Source organism: Vidua macroura, chromosome 5, assembly GCF_024509145.1.
Source record: "Vidua macroura isolate BioBank_ID:100142 chromosome 5, ASM2450914v1, whole genome shotgun sequence".
NCBI lineage: Eukaryota > Metazoa > Chordata > Aves > Passeriformes > Viduidae > Vidua > Vidua macroura.
The window spans coordinates 6,658,655-6,673,387 of NC_071575.1; the positions used below are offsets into that span (position 1 = coordinate 6,658,655).

The following is a 14,733-nucleotide window of genomic DNA, read 5'->3' on the forward strand; positions in this document are numbered from 1 at the left end:
GGCAGAGCAACGCTGATCTGTGTGGCCAGGGAAGACACTCCTCCTCCGCTGCTCAGCTCTAGTGAGGCCAATATTTGTAGTGCTGTGTCCCCTTCTGCGCTCCTCGGTGTTACCGGACAAGTTATATTTCTTTGAAAAGGAGCCTGTGACCGAATATCCTGAGTTGGAAGGGACACACAAGGATTATTGAGTCCAGCCCCTGGCCCTGCACAGACACCCCAAAAATCCCCCCTTGTGCATCCCTGAGAGCGTTGTCCCAACGCTCCTGGAGCTCCGGCAGCCTTGGGGCCGTGACCATTCCCTGGGGAGCCTGGGCAGTGCCCGGCACCTCTGGGGGAAGAACCTTTTCTGATATCCAACCTAACCCTCCCCTGACCCAGCTCCAGCCGTTCCCTGGGTCCTGTCCCTCCTGCTCCCCTCAGGAGAAGCTGTGACTGCGCTCTCTGCCCTCAGTCTCCTCCAGCTGAACAGACCAAGTGCCCTCAGCTGCTCCTCACAGGGCCTCCCCTCAAGGCCCTTCACCATCCTCGTGCCCTCCTTTTGACACTCTCTAATAGTTTAATGTCTTTCCGATATTGTGGCACCTAAAACTTCACACAATATTCGAGATGAGGCTGCCCCAGCCTAGAGCAGAGCAGGACAATCTCCTCCCTGGCCCGGCCGCGGATGCTCAGTGTTTGTGTTGAAATCAGCTCCAAGTGGGAAAAGGTAATTCTGGTAGGGGGGGGATCTCCAACCACTGATCACAGGCCACCAACCCAAGAAACTCCTTGACCCAAAAGAAGAGAAAAACTGATCATGTGGACTAATTAACATGAAAAACGAGTGAATCATTAACCAGTAGAAGATAGAATACTAATTAATAAGAGAACTACATAACTGGTAACCAATGAATTCCTTTGTTTACCAAAATGTATAAATAGTCAAAAGTTTTGATAACTGATTAACATGTTTGGTGAGGCAATACCCACGTATGTCTGTGCTGAATAATGTCAGCTTTCTAACCTAGCAAACTGGGTGAGAGAGCTCATTTCCCAGTTTGTGGTGAGGAGAGCGTCTAGCAGAGGCCACAAGGATGATGTGGGTTTGGAGCATCTCTCCTATAAGATGGGTGCCATGGGAGGAGTGGGAGCTTCAGATAAGCTCTGCCATAGCTCAGATTTTGGCAACCGTTTAAATGTAAGGACTCACTCTGGCCTACAAGTTCCTAGTCATGGCAGATCAGGTCTATTTATTAAAATGAATTATTTATTGAACAGACAAGTGATAAACAGACAAAAGATCTTAATCAGAATTACTTACTACACAGTATAAAACTAAAACAACTAGGGGTAGATTACAGCATAACATAAAACAGTGCACAATATCAAGGTACGTCTATTAAAGGTAGCAAAAGAAATAGTATTAGGAGTGATATGTTACTTCCCACTGACAGGTCAATAACATTCACAGATTCCTTCACTCAGCCTCCAGGAGAGTATCGGCAAAGCAGTGTCCCCGTTCAGGGGAGAAACTCCACACATTTCCAGGTAAATGTGTAGAAGATTTCTGCTTTGTGGAAGTTTGGTGTGGCTTTTATAGTTGTAAAGTGAGGTGTCTGTCAGTCAGAAATCCAGCTTATCATTCCAGATCTCACTTGGACAGTGAGATATTTAATGGCAGCTGGGAGATGCCAGACCCATGTTAACCCCATGGCCCCAAAATGACCTACCACAAGACAGCTTGTCCTGTTTGAGTTGTCTGACCAGTTAACAAATAAGTTCTTGTGAGGAGTGAGATGCCCTGCTACAAAGAGACTGCAGGGGCTGGGCCTGTTTAGTCTGGAGAAGAGACAACTGAGAGACGATCTCCTTAATGCAGATAAATATCTTAAAGGGGGTGCCAAGAGGAGGAACCAGCCTCTTTTGAGTGGTGCCCAGTGACAGCACAAGGAGCAATAGCCATAAACTAAAATACGAGAAGTTTTATTTCAACATGAAGAAGAACTACTTCCCATTGAGGATGGCAAGCACTGGAACAGCTGCCCAGGGAGGTTGTGGAGTCTTCCCTTCTGGAGAAACTCCAAAGCCACCTGGAATGTGGATTGCTGTGCCACCTGCTCTGAGTGGGGCAGGACTGGATGATCTCTAGAGGTCCTTTCCAACCCTAACAATTCTGTGATTATGTGATTTTTTTTTAATTAAATGTATTCATTCTTCTGCACCAAGGCAAACCTGCCAAACCCCAAAGTGCTGGGCACAGAGCAGAGTAGTGTGGGTAACACCCATCTCCAGCAGCCCTTATATACCCATGTGCCAGGAGTGAGGGAAAAGCAGCCCAGATCAAAAGTCCACAGGCAGCTCAGGCTTAGGAAAACAAGATTTAAAAGTTAAAAAAACCACTACTGCAAATGAAAAGGAAACATACTTTGAGATTTGAGACTTACTGTTTTCATATTTGACAATCAAATCAGCAAACACATCATGCCTATGACAGAAGAATTGTCTATAAATAAGAACTGCCCTGGCCTGTGCTGGTTTCTGAAAAAGCCTTTTCTCTGCTCACTCCCAAAGCCCAACATCATCCAAAGCTCTGCACCAAACTCGGCACCGTTTCTCTTGGCTGCCTTTGCTAATTTCCACCAAGATTTAATCTCACACAATAATGATGCTCCTATCTCTTGAGGACTGGACCTCAGTAGAGTTACTGGGATCCAGGCTATGGGAAGGCAATCCCAATCCAACAGAAGCTGTTGCTAGCTGTAGGCTGTATGCTGCACTAGGTGCTTTTGTAACCTGTTTGAATAGATCACAATATCATCTTATCTGTGCCTGAGCATTTCACCATGTACAACACTGGCTCCAAAGCAGAGAGATGCTCTACAGAAAACAACTTTAGTGACCTAGCACTATGTCTAAGAGCTAGTGGTGTCCCACCATTCTCTCTCTCTCAGCCTCCCTTTCTTCCCATTGCAGTGGTAAGGGAACACAGCAGCTGCTGGGCAAGGCTGGCTCTCTCCTAGCTCAGTGGATGTGGTTTCTGCGTAGCTTTTGATGGACCTTGGCTTCCCTGCACCTCAGCAGCCTGGCCAATTTGCTTCTGGTCTCCCCAGGGAGAGTGAGTGCCTGCCCCACCAGGAAGAGCAGAAATTTGCCATGGTGGACAGAGTGGGGCAGTCATGTTATCCCCAGTATCTCTTCTGCCCTGCTTGTAGATGACATCAGCCCTTCTCATTTTCCCGTGGTCGTCTATGCCTGTCTGACCACAGCAGTCTCTGTGCATATTCTCACATTCTCCATCTCAACAGTTCAGGTGAAAAACCAGTTTCTTCAGCTGTTCTGACCACCTCAGCCAGACCTTTAGCCTTATTTTTCAGCTTCTTTCTGCTTGGCTTCTTCCACCACCTCTACATAAGCAAAGGCAGAAGCTGCACCTTTGTCTAATACATAGCAGGGTAATACCTGTGCTTGCTTTTAGTATTCATTCCCCTGTTCATTCACTGTGTGATGCCGTTAGTAGGCAACACCTTAACGTTCAGATTCTCTTGGGACTTTTTCTTTTAACAGTGAAAATGTCACCAGTTTACCAAAAGAGGGCTAGAAAGAAACATTTTCTTAAACAAGTGCAGCTGAAAATTTTAGAAGAAACCATCCCACCAAGACTGCGGGAATCACAAACAAACATTATTAATTGCCCCAAGATGGCCATGTGATGCAAAATGAGATGGTGGGCTCAGTCACAACACTCATGTCCAAATAAAAGCCAACAGCCAGCAGTACTGACAAAGGGAACTCGCTGGGCATGAAAAACAAGACAGCCTCCCATGCCTTGGTATCTAACCATTACAATATATACACTAACCTGCCCTTTGGGATCTCTTCAAGTAATGCACATCTCTGAAAAGAAAATTATCTCTTTCTGGAAAAAGAAGGAATCTTATCTTGTAATCATTTTACTCTTTGCACTCCTTTGGTCTACTTTTACTCTAAACATTACCCTAAACACTACCCCAAAATACTAAGGAAAAAAAAAAAGAAAAAAAAGAGGAAATGAAAAATTTCCAAGCAAATCATGACTTAAGCAAGCAGTTGACTGAAACAGCTGGCAGAAGAATGGCCAAGACACCAATCGGGGTCCCAGTAGATAGGCTTTTTTGTTCTTTTTTTTTTTTTTTTTCCCATTCCACAAATGTCTTGTGCTTGGTTATGATTTGAACAGGATTACTCAGGTAGCAAGGAGTCTTTTACACACACATGTAAATATGTCCACGTCCATTTAGTCCAGGATATGCATATTAATCGCTTTCATTACAGCTCCCAAAAGCAGATCTCAGGTGGAGGAAAAGTCTGACTGTGGGCAAAAGATTATCACCCTGATCACTAAGAGCTCCTCTAGGTGGTTTTGCCTTTGTGTCTGATGCTCAGGAAGGACCCTTGGTGCCGGCGAGTGGCTGTAGGAGCGGGAATACCCTCGCAGCCCCTCTGGGCACGCAGAAGGAGGAGGGCGGGAGGAAGGCAGGAGAAGGGCAGGCAAGAGGAGAAGGGCAGGAAGAGGAAGAGGGCAGGAAAGGGGAAGCAAGGGAGAAGGAGGGAATGCAGGAGAAAAGGCAGGAATGGGACAGGAGAATGGCGGGCAGTGAGAAGGAAGCAAGAGAGGAGGAGGGCAGGCTGGAAGGCAGGAGGAAGGTAGTAGGTAGGTAAGCAGGAATTCCAGGAGGAGGAGGAGGGCAGGCAGGCAGGAGGGGGGCAGCAGGCGTCCCGGGCCCGCCTCCCACGGCCCCTCCTCCCGGACGTGCCGGGACTGCCCGAGCCGCCGTCCCGAGTCCGGCCGGGCTCCGCCGCTGCCTTCCCGACCCCTCGCTGCGGGCGGGGGTAGCCCGAAGGTGCCCTAGGAACGCGTGCCCGCCCCGGGAGCAGCGGAGACCCCTCGGCGCGGCTCCCAGGGCTGCTACTAGCCGCGAATCCCGGCCGTGCCGGAGGAGCCCCGCGGGGACCGGTCCGGGTCACCATGTCCCGCGGGGGCAGCCGCTGGCCGGTTCGCCTGCTGGCGATCACCTGCGTGATGGCCGGGCCGGCGCTGAGCCAGGAGTGCTCCGCGGAGAAGATGGAGAATTCCATCATCGATATAAACTTGTCCCTGCCCCGCGGCGTCCGGGGCGTGGAGCCGCTGCGCGTCCCCAGCGCGGGTGCGTGTGTCCGCGCCTGCTGCTCGGGGCACCGGCTCGCAGGTAACGTCGGCCTCCTTCTCCGCCGCTGCCTGGGAGAATAATTCTGGAGTTTGGGCTTGTGGGGTGCTGGTGTTGTCCGTATTCAGCACGGAATTTACCCTCTCATTCAGGCTGCGCTTAGTTCCATCTTGCGGCTGCTACCTTCTTTTGCCAGTAGATGTTAGATCTTAACGCAAGACCCTGTAGTGTTCAGGAAAATAGTTGCATCGCAGAAACAGCGTTAGTTTTAAGCGTTAAAACCTCCCAAATCCCGAACCCCGAAGGTGCGTAAGCTGTGTTTAGTAGATGCACTAGAAGTGGCTGACATTTTGCATTGTATTTAATTTTAGCCAAAAATGAGAATGGTCACTCTCCTCTGAGACAGCTGGTTTGAATCAAGCTCTTGGAGCAGTAGGAGTAGAGCAGCAACTAGAAATGACAGTGGTGAAGGTGACCCCCCCAAAGCAGCAGCTAGCCAAGCGATTCCTGAGATGTAATAAGGAAAAATGTCTAAATAATTTTCTTCCTCGTGAGTATATCAAGGAGGTTTTCAGATTTATCAGAATTTGTAAGTGAGCAATTGTTGTATAAAGTGGTGCTGGTGTGGTATGCATGGGGGGAGGATGAGAGATTAGACTCATAATTTCCCCAACTTTATTTGTACAGGAAAAGGAAGGTGTGACCTTTCATATTTTGGCCCTGGGCCATTCTTCTGCAGTCCCTGGCAATTTTTTCCTGTAGGAATGTTATGCTAGTAGTTTTCCTCTTACTCACATGAGCAAAAGTTAACAAACTAGATCTCATTACCATACTGCTATAAAAGTTCTTACTGCTGAAACAGGCATTTACTTTTTTTTTTTTTGCAGGAGACAATAAGTGCAATTTGATTACTTTTAATGCTGCAAGAGCAAGAACACATCCAAACTGCTACTTGTTTTACTGTCCTAGCACTGAGGCTTGTCCAATGAAACCTGCAACAGGACTTGTGAGCTACAAGATAACTACAGGTAAATAACACCGAGAGCCATCAGCCCCCACACCACACTGCAAAATGACTTTTGCACCTGTGAAGTTTCACTAGTGATCAGGAACTGTTTGAAGGTCATATTTTTAGTACAGTGTTCTAAGTCAAGCATTATGATTTAAAAATATGTCTCTTTTTCGTTGTGGAGGATGGATGGGCAGTTGTGTGGTGAGCTCCTTTGTGGGCCCAGCTTCCAGCTTGGAGTAATGTCCCAACCCTTATAATATTCCTTCACATTAGATTCAGAAATCCTCATAATTTGTCCTTGCTTAAAACAAAAAGAAGCTGCTTCCATCTAGATATAGTCAAGAAGGAAAATTTCCTGTACACAATACTGAAAAGTATCACAAAAACCAATGGAAATACCATGCCCTTGTAGCCAGCTGTGTATTTAAAGGACCCATGCTACACTGATGAATAATTTGCAGTTATAATAAATAATTATTATAATAAATAATTATTATTTTCTGCTTTCAGTTAGGGAACCTGAAGTGCAGAAGCAAACTTTCTAAACTCAGAGCTTTATGGCATGTGGGCTGCACACTCAGAAATTTCTTGCTCTCTGGCCTATGCTGTTTTTTTTTAATAGCAAGGCCTACTTGTTGATTGACGTTGACTTGCACCAGACCTGTTTGAATAGCTCAGATAAGAAACTGATAATTAGACTGTCCTGCCAAGGTGGTTTTTATATGGCTGCTTGAGAGATCGAACTTCTGCTGAAAAAGATAATTTTTCCAAGAGGAACTATGCAAGGAGCAACAGTATGATACATAGAAAGATTACTCGCGTAATGTTACCAAGCATTTTTGTGCAAGCGCAATCTCACAGGAATCGTGCAAAAGCAATGTGCAACAAATGAACTGCATTTCTGTAAAATTATTACTAAAATTACACTTTCCTCCAGCTCTTTCTGCCCTAGAAGAACATTGGGGTTTCAAACAGAGAAACAAGAAATACGATCATGCTTGTGCTTTTGTTTGGCATGTAATGCAATGCTGAGTGAACAACTTGATTGTATTTAACACTTTCTTTTTGGAGGTTTGATTTTCTGTGAACATTTAATTGTGGAAAGATTATGCTAGCTTGTTTAATGTTCTTGGCAAGTTTTCAAAGGTAGCACCTGAGCAGTGTCGGTACCAACAAATGTTGCAAACTTTGTTCTTTCATAAGAGAATCTGTACGTGGTTACACGGAAGACCAAGATGAAAGGGGGAAAGATACTTCTTTATTTATTTCAAGTCCAGTGCATTTAACAAACTTTTTTGTTTCAATATTAAAAAGAGATGAGTGAGAGTCAGAACTACTTGAGAGCATGCTCCCTTTTAAATGTTCTGTGCAGCAGCTGAATGGTTATCATGAATATATTGTATATATTTCAATATTTTTATAAATAAAATTATAAAATTATATATATAATATGAATTGACAATTAGCCTTTCTTTCCAAAGAGCTTATGCTCAGCCAAATACTTTCTATAATACCTGTAAATCAGGTAAATACTGTAGAAAAAATACTGTAAAATCAGATAGCTTTTAGGATTATTATTTGCATGGTATTTCTGCACAGAACACTGTTATGTGACTAGGCTTGAGGCTGACAGCTTTTATGACATAGAATTTAAATGTCACTGTGCATATTTTAAAGAAAGGAAGTTTCATTAGTCATTATCTCTTATAGCCCCCTTACATAAATGTTTCTAAGAAATACAAATAGAGTATGCCTACATTAGTCAAAAATAGATTTAATAATTAAATACCAGTATTTCTGTTTCCAGACATTCATGCCCTAGAGGATAAATCCATCAAAACTGAGAACTTTTCTTCTAATGAGTATTCTTTGCCTTCGGATGCTGGAACCTTTATTTCTCACAGTCAGAATATCCATCAGAATCACACTGCCAGTTTGGAGCAGTCTATCTTTCATCAGGCATCTGAACTCCTGAATCACATAGGCAAGCATCTGGACAACATGGAACTTCACACAGTTTCTCCTGAATCTCAAAGAGCAAAAGAATCTGAGAGCTTAGACCCCATCTCAAGGCAGCAGGTAATTAATCTGCCACCAAACACGGCTTCTGCTGTTCCAGTTGGAAACCCCAGTGCTTCCTTCCCCACCACTGCAGGTGCCCCTGAAACCAGCAGCGCTTCTCCTGCTCCTGTGCCAGCAGGTACTGCCCACCTGGAGTCTCTTACAACCTCTCTGCATCCTGGTGCTGCCAAACCAACCACACCCAGCCCCACCACAGCTGCCTCTCCACCTGCTGCAGCCACTGCAGCTAAACCTGCTGTCCCTGCCACCAGCATCACTGTTACTCGTGTTCCTCTTTCCAAGCCCACAAATTCTGCTTCTCCTTCTACAACCGTGCAGGTGACCATGAAATCTGGATCTGCTACTGCCCTATCAGGACTAAGGACTCCAGCCATGGCTCCTGAGCCAACAGTTGTCTCTTCCAATGATACCAGCCATGTGACTCTCCTTTCTTTTCCAGGTTTCATTCTGTCCAGCGATTCCCCCGCATCTTCCCAAAATGACCTTTGGGGTTATAACCCATCTGACTCAGAAAGCTCCCTGTCAGAAGGTGTTCTGAGAGCGAAAGGTGCCTTTCAGCTGGGGGAAAAAAGCAGCCTTGTAGCAGCTTTGTTTTTTGGGGTGATGTTCTTGTTGCTAGTTATTGTGCTGACAGGGAAGAAAATCCATGAATCTCTTCAGAAGAGGCATTACACCAGGCTGGATTATTTGATCAATGGAATGTATGCTGATGTCTGACTGGGAGAGGGAATAAAATTTTGAGGAGCATCTCTCACTTTTGAGAGGAGAACTCTGAAATGGAACAGTAGATATTGAAATCTCAGATTCCTTTTTCGAGCTCTAATGGGAAAGCAGGAGACAGGAGATGGGTTTGGTGGTGAGAAGAAATGCTCTGTCTGTGCTGAACTATAATGTCTGTCATTTTTGATTTATTCCTAAATCCTGAGAGTAAACATCTAAATCCAAGTTAAGCTAAGAAGGTCTTATATTTAAGGAGAAAAAGCATTTCATGAGCTTAATCTGTACTGTGACAAGATTAGTGAAATTGAAGTACACCTAATAAACTGAGTACCTGTGCAGCACATGGGTGTTTTCACTGCTATTTGCAGCAAATACTGGAGCATTATACAATTGCCTGGCAATCCTATTTACCCTATTTGTATCTTTAAAGGAATACTTAGTAATAGAGCTTTGCATCCAAATGGTTTTGGGTATAAACAGAAAAAAATACATTACATATGTCATAATTTAATTTTCCTTATCTAAATACAGTTTATGGTTATATACATATCTTTAAAGTTCTTCTGCATACATCACAGGTATACTTAAAACTACATACTGCAAATCAGAGTGCTCTCAAAGCACACCCTCTTCACTTCCAGTGTCCCCTTCATGTGGCTGGTAATAAGCATGGCTGCTTAGTAACAGTTATCTTGATATTCTACTTTTTTTCCAACCTAAACAACTCTATGATTTTATGTTTTCCTCACTCTTCAACAGGGAGAGTAAGTGGGAACATCTACTGCCACACAACTTCCAGTTCATGTTACTTAAATTTCCCTTCTCATGCAGTCAGTCCAAAACTGGTTTTAGAATGAAAGGCTAGATTTCAGTGTTCATGTCAGGTGGCATGATCAACAGCAAACGTCACAGCAGAGAAGGAAGGGTGCCTCACGAATGCAAGGAAACAATTCTATTACAAAATATGAAATTTGACTCACATCCAAGAGATTCTTAGATCTGTCGAGCTTAGTGTGGTGGGAAACAGGTGTGATCCAAAAAATGGCCTCAAGGCAAGTTTTCTGAAAGCTCTAAATAACTAAATGCAGAAAAATTCTCTGAAAATTCCATTATTCAGAGATCAAAGAAAAGTCAGTGTTCCTTGTGTCAAGAACTTGAATTCTTACTATATGGAGACTGCAAATTGCTTTTTATATATAAAACCAGCTGGTCTGCTACATTGTTTAAGTCTGACAATGGTTAGGCCACACATATACTAGCTGTTTCTTCCTGTTAAAGTGCCAGGATTCTTAAACCACAAGTGAAGATAGGACTCTAAATCATAGTTCCTTTCAACATTTAGAACTTTAGTTATCTTGAAAGAAAGAAGTGTTTTGGGAAAATAGCACTTTAAATGTATTGTTCAAAAAAAAAAAAAAAAAGATTTCTTAATATGCTGAGATTAAACGGGGATTTTGCCCTGTGTAAGCCCTTTTCAAATTGTTGTAAAGGTATTAGATTTTTTACAATTGCAATAAGGAAAAAAAATAGTAGAAGTTGCATTAACTGCAAAGCTCTGACACTGAAAAAGGCATTGGAAGGAGCTTTACAAGTCAGGGCTATTCAGACACAATTCCCTGTCTCTTATGCAAAGATCCACGTGACCAAATACTGTCTTTGTGGTTTTGACTGCGGAGAGGGTAGAAAAAGGAAGGATGAGGAATGGATTGGGCAACCTCACTCTAATCACTGTTTCTTCTTGAGAGAAAAAAATATAATCTAATTATTCCAAAATAGAATATTATCATCTTTCAATAATGTCTTCATAGCAGACACTAGTGTTTTAATAAATATATTTGGGGACTGGGTCTTACTTTCTCTGAGTTTTCCTTTGTTATTTATCTACATTTAGTTGCCAGCTATATTAGAAGAGCATTTATTGAAATCTACACTGCAAAGAAATTATTTAAAGAATTGATGAAAATGGAAAGGCAGTGAATGACACTTCAGCTGTGTATAATTGCCTCTTCCATCCCCTCATCATGTGAAGAATGAGTTACAGGCCATAAGCCACAGAAATCTTTATATATGCAGCCAGTGCAAGCTTAAGGACCCACAGGCATCCCTGCTGTAACAGGCAATGCCTTGTGATTAGTTGATTTAAAGACTTTCTTAAGGATTTTGTTCCTTGAAGTTTACTCCTGCAAGAGTGAGATCGATCTCTAGGGCATTCACAGTAGCTTTTAAGATACTGAAATAAACTGGATATCTTTCGTGCTATTTTTTTCAGACCTTGAAACATTTCCCACAGTGAAATATAAAATTTGTTAAATCCATTATGATTAATAGTTCTGAATTGTCAGAGGCATCCCTCTTCCTCTGAGGAACCCTGGCTAATGGTAGTTTAATGAGAATGTTACCAAGAATATGCCTTCATCTTTGTTTTTAATAATTAATTTATTCCTCAATTAAGAGTATAACAAAGATTTGAGTTTTCCTTTAAATAATAAATAGTTCCAACATCTTGCATTTGTGTGGCCTTACCTTACAAACCACATAGAAGAGGAGCACTTAATAAAACATTGCAGACATTAGACCTAGAGATTAACCATTAGAGGGCAATCTTTCCTGCTCTGAGAAACTCAGCGTGGTTTTCTAGCCTATTTTGAGAACTTGACTAACAGCTCATAAAAACAACACCCCTGAAGAGATACCATGGTTGATGCTCCACACCCGTATTCTTGAGGTGCTTAGTGTCTTTGCTGAACTGCAGACTAATTTATATATATATATACATTATATATATACATATAATGTATATATATTTATTATATTTATATAATATATAATATTATATATCTATATTTTATAATATTTATATATAATAATATTTATATTATAATTATTATATTTATATTATATAATATATTTATTATATATAATATAAATTATATATATAATATAAAGATATTAATATCAACATAAATATAACATGAACATGGCTATAAATATGAAATACAAACAGGAAACATAAATGACTCTTCCTCACAAAGTCTGAATGAAGAGGGATGGGTCTCTTTACTTGCCATACACTGCAGTCTGTGGTAGAGTAGTTTAGCCCAGAAGTGGCTAGTGCAGGTGGTAAATGAGCTCTTCTCTGCACACACATGGTGTGTCACACCATATGACATACATAAAGATTGAAAACTGTTGTAGGAAAGATTGCTAATTATTGTGGCTTACCTTTCTTGACCATAGGCATAAATTCTAGTTACTAATCCCTGTGACTAAAAGAGTGCAAGAAAATGTACAAGGCTTTACCAGTTACTAATTTTTCAACTTCAAAGGTTGTAGTGCAAAGTAGAATTCTTAAATACTATGCATATTGCAAAATGCTGAAGGGGTTTGAAAGGGGGTTGAAAAGGAAATATTCTTAAATTGTTGTTGCTTAAAAGGCACGCATGTTATGGTTAATAGAGCCCAGATGCTGACTGGTTTTGAAAAGCTGAGCAAGCTAAAACAAAATAGTGTTTTGGTGTCTGTCAGCCTGAAATGTGAGCTCTTTTAAAAGGATGGTTTTGCTGTATCAACATAGCATTAAAGCACTTTACAAATTTTAGAACAGTAACTTTCTCAAATGACATTTTTGTAATATGGCTTTGAAATGTAGCCACAGCTAAATATTCCTAAGGAAAGTCTTGGACTTGCCCTGTGGTCTGGTGGGCAGTGCCAAATTAAAATCAGAATCCTGCATGGTTCACACTAAAAAACATGACTGCTGAAGAAACGTGACCTCAGGAAGGGCTATTTTCAATTCCCTGGGAGATGGGAGAGGAGAAAAGAAGTAGTAGGTAGACAGCCTGACCTTGAATGCACCACCAGCAGAAGTCCAAATGCTCCTCCAAAGTCTCAAAGAAAATGCCCAAGCCTTCCAGGTCATCTTATTTCATATTTCCCTGTGGGGATATTGCTGGGTTTCTGTTAGACTAGCTTGCCTGTACAGGCTGCTGAACTCAAGCACCTTCTCCTCTGTGAAGGTTTTGTTGCAAGGATTTTTTTTTAGCCACATTTTTTCTTGCACCAGGCAACCTCTTCTGGTAGAGAAGATAGGAAAGAAAGGATGGGTATTGAAGGGGGGAGGGGGAGGAAAGAGCTGGGGAATAATAAAATAGTACTGAAACGCAAGGAGGAAATGCAACTCCATGTGTGATAAAAAAGGGGGATTTGATGGGCTACTTGATGGGAAAATTGCCACAGAATTAGTGGAAGTGCTAATTTTGCTGTGATTTGGTTGTGGTGATAGCAATGGCAAAAACAAGTCAGGTTTGATGACTGGAGAAAATTGCTGGACTAGAGAGATGACTCTGTTCAAGGAAATCTGCTTATAAGGCACCTATATCCTGGTAAAAAGGTGCAGTTCATATGGCACAGGAGGAAAAGTGAGGGGAAAAGTATCAATGCTTGTGATTGAACTTCAAGAAGGAAAACATGATCACTGAGGGAGGTGATTCTGCTCTCAGGAGACCTCACCTGGAGTCCTGCATGCTGCTCTGGGGCCCCCACATAAGAGGGATGTGGACCTGCTGGATCCAAGGCAAGGCAAAAAGATGAGTTCGGGGCTGGAGCACCTCTGCCATGAATGCAGGTTGAGAGAGTTGGGGTCATTCAGCCTGGAGAAGATGGGGCTTCAAGCCTTCTAGTGCCTGAAGGGGGCTTAGAGATGGAGAGGGGCTTTTCACAAGGGCATTAGTGATAGGACAAGGGAGAATGGCTTCCAACTGGAAAAAGGCAAATATTAGGAAGAAATTCTTGATTATTCTATGATCTGGTCCTCTGTTCATTGAAGAAGGAATGCTATAGTGAACCCATTGCACTCTTGGAATAGGATAAACTGTGTCAGACATTTCTATCACATTTATTAGAACTGACCTTGTTTTGAGGAAGAGTTGGATGAAACATTTTTCTTTATAAACTGTATGACCTAAGCAATGTGGCAAGATGATGACAATGATGTCACAATTCAGGATGTCCTATTTTATTCTGTGAAATGGTTGTAACAGGCATCATTGGATGGCAACATTACATCCCATTTCCCCAGCTCCTGCGCTGCAGACTTTCCTGCTGGGGGCATGAGGACTTAAACTTGACTTTCAGTATGAAACCCTGGCCCTTTTGAAATCAGTGAGAACTTTACCACTGCCTTCAGTGGGACCAGCATTTCAGCATGCTATGCCCATTAATTCTTGATGAAACATTCTGTGAGAGAGCTAATTATGATAGTGGCTTCTGTCATATGGACAGCCACAAATTCATTTGCTGAGCATCCATCTTCTTCTAACAGCTTTTGCTCCTTAGGGACTTTGGTTCTGGCTCTACAGAAGATTGTGGCAAGCACATTTCTCTCTCTCTCTCAGGATTTTTCATAAAGGTACACAGAGAGAAATGAAAGAGAAAACAATGTCTATTTCTGCTCCTTGTTTTTCTCTTGTGGAATGTGTTTGGAGAATTGTTTACCTAGAATGATCGCTTGGTTGGATCATGGTGGAATGTTTGGGCCTGATGGCCAATTGGATCCACCTGTGTCTGGACTCGCGCGAGAGGGTCATGAGTTGTTAGTAGTTAGAGATGATAGTTAGAGAAAGTAGCATGTAGTTTCTAGTATCCTCTTTTATATAGTATATTAATGTATTATAGCATAATTATAATAAAGAAGTCATTCAGCCTTCTGAACTAAGTCAGACATCATCATTCTTCCCATTGGGTTCGCCGACATCTA

At 42.4% G+C, this 14,733-nt stretch overlaps 1 protein-coding gene across 3 annotated transcripts; it reads left to right on the forward strand.

Moving 5' to 3' along the window:
• Positions 1-8: 8 nt before the first annotated feature.
• Positions 9-10,220, forward strand: MANSC1 (MANSC domain containing 1). 3 transcript variants are annotated; one of them, XM_053977926.1, is made up of 4 exons: positions 9-61; positions 5,536-5,714; positions 6,052-6,192; positions 7,984-10,220. In XM_053977926.1, the coding sequence occupies exons 2-4, from the start codon at positions 5,621-5,623 to the stop codon at positions 8,973-8,975; spliced, it is 1,227 nt and encodes a 408-aa protein (XP_053833901.1). In that variant the 5' UTR covers positions 9-61; positions 5,536-5,620; the 3' UTR covers positions 8,976-10,220. The 3 variants fall into 3 exon arrangements, with proteins under 3 accessions (XP_053833901.1, XP_053833900.1, XP_053833899.1); XM_053977925.1 differs by lacking the exon at positions 9-61 and adding an exon at positions 555-708; XM_053977924.1 differs by lacking the exons at positions 9-61; positions 5,536-5,714 and adding an exon at positions 4,789-5,206.
• The last annotated feature ends 4,513 nt before the right edge of the window (positions 10,221-14,733 follow it).